General features: G+C 47.0%; 1 protein-coding gene across 1 annotated transcript in view; it reads left to right on the plus strand.

Annotated features, from left to right (window-relative positions):
• Window positions 1–9,858, plus strand: part of Poln (DNA polymerase nu) — a 164,040-nt gene extending 154,182 nt beyond the window's left edge. Inside the window, exons 22-26 of the mRNA XM_052199313.1 lie at window positions 2,491–2,601; window positions 3,312–3,390; window positions 7,364–7,431; window positions 8,149–8,210; window positions 9,538–9,858. Of these exons, the coding sequence (XP_052055273.1) occupies window positions 2,491–2,601; window positions 3,312–3,390; window positions 7,364–7,431; window positions 8,149–8,210; window positions 9,538–9,618 (401 nt within the window). The 3' untranslated portion in view covers window positions 9,619–9,858. The remainder of the gene's footprint in view (window positions 1–2,490; window positions 2,602–3,311; window positions 3,391–7,363; window positions 7,432–8,148; window positions 8,211–9,537) is intronic.
• The last annotated feature ends 601 nt before the right edge of the window (window positions 9,859–10,459 follow it).

The following is a 10,459-nucleotide window of genomic DNA, read 5'->3' on the forward strand; positions in this document are numbered from 1 at the left end:
GAAGTAGCTGACCTGAAAGTTAGGTGGCAGCAGCATGGAAGGCTGGGCAGGGTTCTTCAGAAGGCAATATATGCTTTGAATCAGCATATCCCATAGACAAGATCCACGGGTCAAGGAATCAAGGGATGGAACCTGGGGTGACCCACTAGGAAAAAAATTTTCTTCTTACCTCAACTTTAAGTTCTGTTGTCCTAGAAGTTTTGGTTCCAGAGTGGGGAGTGCTCCTGCCAGGAGACACAGCAAACATTCCACTGAACTGGAAGCTCAGACTTCACCATGGCCACTTTGTTTCTCTTATGCCCTTAAGCCAACATGCTAAGAAAGGAATAACTGTTAAGAGGGTGGTTGATCCACATTACCATGAGGACATTGGATTGCTTCTACACAATGGAGGTAAGAAAGATTATGTCTGGAATGCAGGAGATCCTTTAGGGTGTCTTTTGTTACTACCAGGTCCTGTGATTACAGTCAGTGGGAAACTACAATAACCTAATCCACAAACCACAGAAATGAAGGTATGAGTAACTCCTTCCAGAAAAGAGCCAAGATCTGCTGAGGTTCTTGACCAAGGGTAGAGGAAATACAGAATGGGTAGCAGAGCAAAGTAATAAGGACTAGCTAACTCCACATGACTAGTTACAGAGATGAGGATTATAATTGAAGGGTTTCTGCTGAATTTTGTTAAATATGCATTTTTACAGATATTTGTGTTTTCTTTCCTCAATTTCTTCATATGATGTATCAAGAGAATATCAATGGTTGTCATATTTAAGTTTGAGATAGTAAAAGAATATCCCTCAAGGGACATTGCCACCTATTCTAAATTTAGACTGCATTTATGGTTGTGCAAGGGATGGTTATATCATGTTAGGTGTAATTGTAACCCATTAAATCATATATTGGATATTATATTATGTTTAGGCATTATTATGACCTGATTATTTTTATTTGGAAATGAATTAATCATGATATAAAGAGACATGATTGTGTGTGTCAAGTTGACAATGAGTAGATTTGTGATAACTATTCATGGTTGTCAATGTGACTACATCTAGGATAAGCTAAAACCCAAAAATGGAGGGCACACCTGTGAGGCATTTTTTGCTTAGATTAAAGTAATAAGATCTATGTTTAATCCAAATCTTTGAAATATGAAGATAAACACACCTTTAATTCTAATCATTTGAGCTGGGATCCCTAATCTGGGACAGACTTCTCTGGAAACCTATATAAAATCATGGGAAAAGGAAGGTCCTGCGTACTTTGGCCTTGTTGGCAAGTCCATTCATTTACTGGCATTAGAACCTACCTCTTTGGGGTTCCAGCATTTACTAAGATCCCAGCTGAGATAACCAATCTCATGGACTGAGAAACTATTGATTTCTGAATTTTCTGTTCACAGTCAGCCATTGTTGGATTAGCTGGAGTGCAGTATATATTTTGTTCTAATGAATCCCTTCTATATACAAAGAGAGATTCATTCTCTATACACTAGAGACCCCAACTAATACCCCAATGTAGTGGAATTTTATGTGCTTTTATATTTATTTATTTATTTATTTATTCTTGTTTTGTGTGTACAAGTGTTTTGATATATATATGTATATATATACATATATATATATATATATATATATATATGTCTATGAACCACAAGCATGCAGTTCCCTCAGAGGCCAGAAGAGGTTGTCACATTTCCTGGGACTATAGAGTTATAGATGGTAGCTGTGATGTGGATGCCAGGAAGTAAACCCAGGTCCTCTGGAAGGATAAGTGCTCTTAACTCCTGAGCCATCTCTTCCCTGCCCTTTATGAATTTCCTAAGAGTCCCAAACCATGTCAGCTTTGGGACCCAAAAGACTTCATTCTACCTTCATGTGAAGACTACTCACAACTCCTTGCTCTATATTCCAGCTGTCATACACTCTTTTTTTTTTTTCCTTTTTCTTTTTCTTTTCCTTTTTCTTTCTTTCTTTCTTACTTTCTTTTTTTGTTTGTTTTTGTTTGTTTGTTGTTGTTGTTGTTGTTTTGGTTTTGGTTTTGGTTTTTTCAAGACATGGTTTCTCTGTGTAGCCCTGGCTGTCCTGGAACTCACTCTGTAGACCAGACTGGCCTCGAACTCAGAAATCCACCTGTCTCTGCCTCCCAAGTGGTGGGATTAAAGGTGTGCGCCACCACCGCCTGGCTTGTCATACACTCTTAAATGGCTCCTGTGCCCAAACCCTACAGATGGCTTTGGATTTCCATAGAATAAAAATCCTTCCCTTCCTTATTCTGTGTAAGATCTTGGTGAAGCCAGAGGAGAAAACAATAGAAGCTTGACAGCTGGCCAACAGAGGCCATCCCACTGTGGGTCTTACTCTCCCACAGAAGCCATCTGCCCTGGAATACTTGGGACAGCCTTGTGAGCAGTGGAGGGGAGAGTGAGGAGGCACAGTACTCTCAGTGCTCTGCCACTTGTTCCTGTCTCTTCTCCTTCCTCTACCCTAGGCTATGTGACATCCATCTTGGGTAGAAGGAGGCCTCTCCCAAGGATCTGTGCACAGAACCAGCAGCTTCGGGCACAAGCAGAGCGACAGGCAGTAAACTTTGTGGTCCAAGGTACCAGAGCCCCTAGCCTGCCACTGCTTGTGGCTCCTTCCCTGCAGGTCCATGTCCCCTACTCCTCAGGTATTTGGAAGTTTGCTGTGGAAGTCAGGCTCTAAAAACTGTCCTGCACGGGCCTCACAGCCCTCACCTGTCTTGCCTGGCAGTAAGTGTCATAACAGCTGACACTGGGGTCGCAGAGCCATGTTTATGTTCAAGACATTTTTAGAAGGATCTGGTGAGGCATACTTGTAACACTAACCCTAGGATTAAAAGCCAATGCAGAGCTGCCAAAAAATTAAAGCCATCATGAGCTACATAGCTAGACCTGTATGGGAAAAAATGAAATATAGAGATGGCCTCCCATGACACATGGAGGAATTCTATTTCCCTCTAAAAGCAGAAATTGGAGTCTTTAGGAGCTTCACCAACAATAGAGCCAATCCTAGAAATGGGTTACTTGACATGGGAAGGGACCCCTCTATTGTGGCCTGAGAATTTGGCTAGGGTCAGGTTTCCTCAGTAAAGCATCCAAACTGTGTTTCCCCAGCACTGAGAGGCAAGCAGCTGTTGCATTGAAGATGCTTGGTTTGCTTCCACTGACAAAAACACCTTCATTGTTAGCCAGGGGAGTGAGCAGTGTCCATGGGAAATGTCTCAATAACAGCTCAGACACTGTGTGCCACATACCTCACGTACTAAAACAGAATCCTTTGTGTCCACAGGTTCAGCCGCAGACCTCTGTAAGCTAGCCATGATTCACATCTTTACTGCAGTAGCCACATCCCCGACCCTGACAGCCAGGTCAGTGAAGTAGCCATGTTTTCTGGGCCCAGCCTTGAACTCCTGCCAGTGAGGTTTGTCAGGTGCCAAAATGGCATTGTTCCTTATACCCATAATACTACCTACCCTCCATCTTACCCTAAGGACCCCAAGTTTCTCCCATGGCCCATATCACTGCCTAAGTGGGTCAGTACCTCTGTTCCTGGGAGGAAGGCTCCAATAGGAAGAAGACAGGTTCCTTAGGTCCTAAAATGAAATGGGTCTCATGGCCCCTGTGTAGCAGCCCCAAGAAGGCTTTGGGGACATGGGAACCTACTTGCTATGAGCATTCCTCACCAAGCTTACAGTTTTCTCTTGGCATGAAGTATAACTCAATACTCAAGGCATTAATTTTCCCTTATCAGCAGTCTCTCATCTTTCTTTCGAAACTTTATTTCTTCAAACATTTCTGCTGTCCTTTTTGGCCTTGTATCTGTGTTCTTGGGTGATGTTCATACCTCTGCACAGGAGTGTGTACCATGGATTGGTGCCATACATAGCCAAGGGCAGGAGGCTCAGCTCCAAGCACTGTTGTCCACTGCCTTTTGCACCCCTGTTCCAGGTACATTTTTACTAAAAAAGATATAGGTTGGGAAGCTGCAAGATTCTTCTGGGAAGAGTTTCAGAGGAAGGTGCAGACACTACAGCTGAGCCCTACCCCAGGCATGGCCAAGAGTTAGCTGGTAACAGACTATGCAAAGTTTGAGCCCACCTGATTTCTCTTGTCATCCTCCCTGTCTTCTGCCTTGTAATCCCAATGATTTCCTCCCAACTCCCTGAGATTTCTGAAGTCTGTTCATCAGCCCACTCCCACTCTTCTGGACATAACTTCTAGCTTCACTTGGGCTATGAAGGTTGTATTCTGAAATTTCTTGAGGTTTTATTTTGTTTGGTATTTGGTTTTTGGTTTTTCGAGACAGAGTTTCTCTGTGTATCCCCCGGCTGTCCTGGAACTTACTCTGTAGACCAGGCTGGCCTCAAACTCAGAAACCTGCCTGTCTCTGCCTCCCAAGTGCTAGGATTAAAGGCACGTGCCACCACTGCCCCAGCTATTCCGAAATTTCTTAAATTTAGAAAGCATCTTCTGCCAGTTCTTTTCTGAGGTAAATGGACCTAGGTAGGACTAGTCTGTGTCAGCCCATCCTGGCAGCTTCTGAAAGCACACAGCACTCTGCATGTACCAAATGCAAGGCTAGCAAGTTGCCTCCCTGTTGCTCTTTTTGGAACTGTTTAAAGGTGTTGGCATATTAAGGCTTAAGGTCTCCTTGGTGGCAATGTCTTTCCAAAATGTAAGCATAGAGAATCTGACTCAGGGATACAGAGAAGAGGAAATGAGGCAATAAGCAGCACGCACCTTGTCCAAATCCAGGCAGAGCCAAGCTGCGGCTGGGTATCCTCCCAGGGCTTCAGAGTCTCCTACCTTGTACCACCACACAAAGCTTCTAGGAGGGAACCACAAAGAATTCAGCATGGCTAGGGTGTGCTGTAGAAGGGAGCTTCCTGGCAGGCTCTTGGCAAAGGGATGAGATTAGGCACTTCTGGAAAGTTCTCTCAAAGGAACCAGGATCTGTCTGCCTGTGTAAGGTCAACCAGCTGCAAATACAGTAGCCCTGTGCCCTCTGTAGAGCAGATGTAAGCTGTGGGGTCATGCCCTTCTTCTGGGAGCCCGGGCAGTTTAGGCCTGCATTCTTCTGCTTCTCCTGCTTGTCCCTGTTCCCCAGCTTCCAGTGAGAAGTGCAATGTCTCTGTGTCTGTGATGGTGATGTGTGAGTGACTAACAGTCACACTTATTAGGTCCTGCCACACTGGAGCTCAGATCGCGTGGTGTGATTTCAAGAAGTGTGAAGGCACTTCTGCTAAATCTGGAAAGAGTTGCAAGTGCCTCTTCTGAAGTTTCTGCCCATTTGAAAAGTAAGCCCTCTGGGAGTCAAGGCCTGCCAAACAACCTTGATGTTAGTTTAAGGAAACATGAGTGCTGTTGCTTAGTCCCTGTTGTGTCCTGCCACAGTCAGGCTTCTGGAAGGGCAGTGTTGGTGCCATGGCCAGAGACAGTACATAAGGCACAAAGATAGCCCTTTGTGAATGTCTCTGATGAATAGTGAATGTATACTTCACTATTCCATAGTCTGGCCCCAGCAGGATATGGCCATTGCCTGCACAGCCTTTAGGATGTGCATTTGTTGGCCTCTGTCCTGCCTGAGAAGTCCAAGGCACAGAGGTTGCTGACTATGTTAGCTCAGGCCCTTACCCTTTGGTATCATGATAGACATAGCTGCGCTGTTGATCACAGTACCTTCCAGGCAAGAAAAGGGTGATGATGGTCAAAGCAACCCTTTACACATCTTCCTGGAAGTTGGAAAACAGATGACTTCTGGGTCACCCCATCGTAGAGGAGATGCTATGTATTCTGGGAACATAGCCCCTTCTTTTTCCCATTCAACAGCAAAAGGGTGACAGAAAAGACAGATGGACAGTTCAGCATAGAACTCTACTCTTAAGTGCCCATGGCTACTCAGACATTTAAAGGCTGCTGCTTCTCTCAGCCAGGGTTCACCATCAGATCCCACTATCACTGCTGGCATTAAGGTGATTGCCACAACTTCCCTGTGAAGACTCAGTTTCTAGCTTCCACAGGGAAACACAGGGCAAACAGCAGTGGGGACAAATGGCATGTAATTGTTGCCTTCAGAGTTCAGGAGACAGAGCAAAGACCATAGAGGACAGAGCACATGGGATCCTTCTATGCCCTTGACCCTTGCTTGAGGGATATAGGTCCTGGTGACCATCCCTACCACATGTACCACACACCCTGAGTGTTCAGAGCCAGGGATGCAACATATACCCCAATGTACTCACAAAGATGCTAGCACCAGGTCTGGGGAGCACACAGCCACAGGATTCTGAAGTGTCATCTCCCTAGGAAACTTGGGCACTAGGATCCCACCCTCCTGGGAGACTGTAGGTTTGAGTAAGCTAACACATGTGCTGACATAGGTCTGTGGGTTGAGTGCTCAGATAGCCCCAGAATTTCATTTCCCATCCTGTGCAAGTCTGTACCTGTTCCTCCAACATGCTTACTCAACAAAGCACTGCTTCCTAGATTTCAACTGATGCCAGAAGAGGCTAAAGAAGTCATACAGGGCTGGAATCTGAGCAGCCCACAAAGCCGAGTTCAACTCGAGCTGTGGTTTGGTGCCCCAGAGTGCGTGATCAATACTGTATGGGCCGGCCAAAATACCCCATATCCAATGTGGTTTTGTACCTTAAAATTTATAAATTTTTCAAGTTCTGTTGAATATTTTATGACTTTAAAAGAAATTAAAAAAAAATACTACCCCATCACTTCCTCTAAGCTGAGGGGTACATCCCCACCACATTCTAGATTTAGCTTTCCTCTTCACAGCCTGAGTGACTCTTCTAACCCACCTCAGCACTCCTGCCCCAACTATGTGCATCATCGTACCCCAGTCAGTGAAAAGTGGGGAACATGGCAAGCGATGGTGGCACATCCTTTAATCCCAGTCCTTAGGAGGCAGAGACAGATGAATCTCTGCGTTCAGGGCCAGTGTGGTCTGCAGAGTGAGTTCCAGGACAGCCACAGCTATGCCGAGTAGGGAACTAGGGACCATGAAAAGGTCTCATGTGTTTTGCTTTCCATGAGAGTTCTTTCTCTGCTCTGCCAGCCTTCCATGAGCATAAAATGTTCAGCCTGGTCAGGAACTGGACATCTCTCCAGAAATCATGCCTCTCTCTCCTGGCCCCTCCTGCCCACATCCTGGAACTGTCTGATGGTAAACAACCCCAGACCATAGTGCCAAGATGGCTATATCTATTCCACACAGAGCTACACTCTTTCATAAACCAAATGCCAAACAACCTATAAGCAACTTTGAAGGATAACCTTAGGTCCCATGTGGAGGTATCCACACTCCCAAGTGACTTCCTTCTTCTCCAGGTTAGTTGCCCAAATTCATGATGAGCTGCTGTTTGAAGTAGAAGATCCTCAGGTCCCTGAGTTTGCAGGTACGTCCAGGGGAGCATGGTGGGTGGTGGTGTCCAACAGTTAGGAAATGTGCCATCTCCTTGAAGCTTCTCCTCTCTATCTCAAGGCTTCTCCCAGCTGGCAGATGACTTGGTGACCATAGTAAGAGAAGATATATGTCTAGTGTTCCAGAACAGCCATGCAACTTCTGTGCACAGGCATCTATGGCACAAACTCCCAAGAGAGATGGTACTGTCAGGGCCACAAAGATACCGTCAGAGGCATGACAAGAACATTAGACCTGTGCCAGAAGCATCGAAGATAATGGCGTTCCATGCCCAGACTATTTTGACTAAGAAGAATAACCTGGTGCCTTCTCCTAGATTTACCATCACAGCTAGAACTGCTGGTGTGGTCACAGCACCTACCCACCTCAGTTGGCCTGCCACTGCTGTGAAGAGCTGGGGTGGAAGGGTGGGGCCAGTTCACTCAGTACAGTGACCAGAAGAGTGGGATGAGGGTCCTTTAAGCTACAGCCTGAGCCATGGATGTGGACACTTGGAGTTGAACAAGCTTTGAGGTTACATGAGAGGATAAAGGGTTTGAGTAGACTTGTAGACCCAAGAAAGAGCCAGGTAACTTGGATCAAGCAGCATTGAGCCTGAAGGTTCCTTAGTCCTCAACTCTGAGGGCCTAGAAGTCAGAAGGCTGGCCAGATGCTGACCCACACAACATAAGCAGCTGTTTTCCTCTTCTAGCTCTTGTCAGAAGGATCATGGAGTCCTTGCAACAGGTACAGACCCTGGAACTACAGCTGCAGGTAAGGAGACACATCTGCCCAGCATCACTGCTATATCCCTTACACCTTGAGTCAACTCAGGGTGGGCAAGCGGGCCCCAGCCCCCCACCTCCAGAGCTCAGGAGGGCAAGGAAGAAGGCAAATTCTAGTTTTGTGCACCAGGACTACTGCCCTCCAGGCCTACATTTGTCCCTGCCCTGCTGAGGAACCCTTTTCCTACTGGATGACTTGGCTGCTACCTGGTAAGAAGCCACCACCATGGATATCTGCTGTGGTTCCTACCAGCCTCTGGCTAAACCCCTTCCCTGAGACTTAATATCCCTGAAGGTGTGAGCACTGGGCCCTGCCTACTCCAAGTACACCTCAGGACATGTCTAAACACAAGCTTGCTCTGCACCTAGCTAAACACGTCTTGGAGGTAGTTCTGGGTTCTTGCCAAGAAAAGACCTTTGGATGTTTCAGCATAGGCTCTGCAGAGCAGTGTGGACAGCCGGGTAGTGAGTACAGGGTGGATCAGTGAAGCCCGTAGAGCCACCAGATGGTACCAGAAACACATCTTCTCATTTAGTAAAGACCCCAGTGGACCCCTCAGGACTGAGCAGAGCCACAGAAGCTGGCTGACCACCTTTCAGAGCAGCCTTGGCCCTGCTCGCAGGCTCTGAGGCCTTCCTGGAAAAGGCTCTGCCTGCTCACTTCTCCTTTATTGAAAGACACCCTGTGGCACACCAGGGCGTGGCATGCCTCTAGACAGGTGGCAGAGTCAAGGAGCAACATATGTATTTTACCCAGTTAGTGACAGGACTCCTCCTCCCTGAGATGGTCTACAAGAGCTACAAATGCCTGTAGTGAACCAAGAAGTAGGTGCTGAGGGAGGAGCTTGAAGCCAAGGAAACTAAGTTTAGCTGCCATCAGGGAGCCCTCATGAGGCAGACTGTGGGAAACAGCTGAGGGCCCTTTCTTCTGACAAGGTGGCTTTGTCTCATGCCTTGGGAAAAGGCCCACCTCTAGTAGGAGTCTTCTGCCCCCTAGCATCAGGCAACCCTGACAGGGTGAGCACAAGTTGCACTAAGACAGTCCTACCCTAAGGCACCATGCCCAGGAGCTCTGTAGGCCTACATATTGACTGAGGCCTGGGAGATAGGGAGGTCCACCATGGTACATGCATGTGATGTGAGCTTACAACAGGGAAAATGGAGTTTACACATGTGTGTCCATATGTATGCTGGGATGTGTGGCTGCTCTCTCTGTAGAAGTGTCTCCCTGAGCACTCCTTCCTCATCAGTCTGCATGGGGCCTGGGAGGTGGCTGGGCTTCTCCGTGGAACTCATTTCTGGTTGTCTCTCCACAGGTGCCCCTAAAGGTGAACTTGAGTGTTGGCCACTCATGGGGACACCTGGCCCCACTGCAGGAGACTGTGGGCTCAGCCTGACCCACCCCCAGTAGCAGTGCAGCTCTAGTGAGGCCCCATTCCTTACCCCATAAAGGACATGGTTTTTTCATCCTGTTTGTCTGTATCCCTGGGCAACAGTGCAATGGGAGAGTTCGCTTCCACCAATCCATCCTACAGCCTGTCCCCATGTTACAAGCTTGTACTCTGTGAGGGCTAAACTGATACAGGCCACATTAACCCTTTGTGAGACAACTGGGGCACCTGAAGTAAATGCCTAATTAGAAGCTGTCTTTATCCTTGTGTGACATAGGCTCTTCCTATGGGTACACACACATGTATACAACATACAGTCTGCTCAGCAAGAGGCTGGACTGGAAACTGCCTCAATGCAGTTTGGCCCTTGATAAGTATCTACCCAGGCTGTTCTCTGTGCCAAACATAATCCAGTATAGACCATGTCCAATAAGGAAGCTGACATCTGTCACTGGGTAGAGCACCGCAGGGTTTAAAAGGCCAGCTCCATGGCAGGTGGCCTTCTAGATGTTTTGAAGATGGGCTCTGCTATGTCACCCAAGTCCAGGCAATGATCACCAAGTCCCTCTGCCTCTGACCATGCCATCGTTACATTCCTCCAGAGGAAACTCCTAGAAAGCTATTCAGGGGCTGAGCTGAGTGTCTGAGTTTTGGAAACTCCCCCTGCCTCCAGTGGTCTCCCTATTGACAAGGCTGGCTGGCAACTGCACAAGGGTCTGACAGGATATGTGTCTTCATTCACCAAGTTATCTACCCCTCCACCTGGCCATCACTGATACCTGTGAAGATCCAAATCTCATACCATTCCTAAGACACATGTTGGTAGACAGGTAGATAAGCAGCAGGG

Source organism: Apodemus sylvaticus, chromosome 11 (assembly GCF_947179515.1).
Source record: "Apodemus sylvaticus chromosome 11, mApoSyl1.1, whole genome shotgun sequence".
Classification (NCBI taxonomy): Eukaryota; Metazoa; Chordata; class Mammalia; order Rodentia; family Muridae; genus Apodemus; species Apodemus sylvaticus.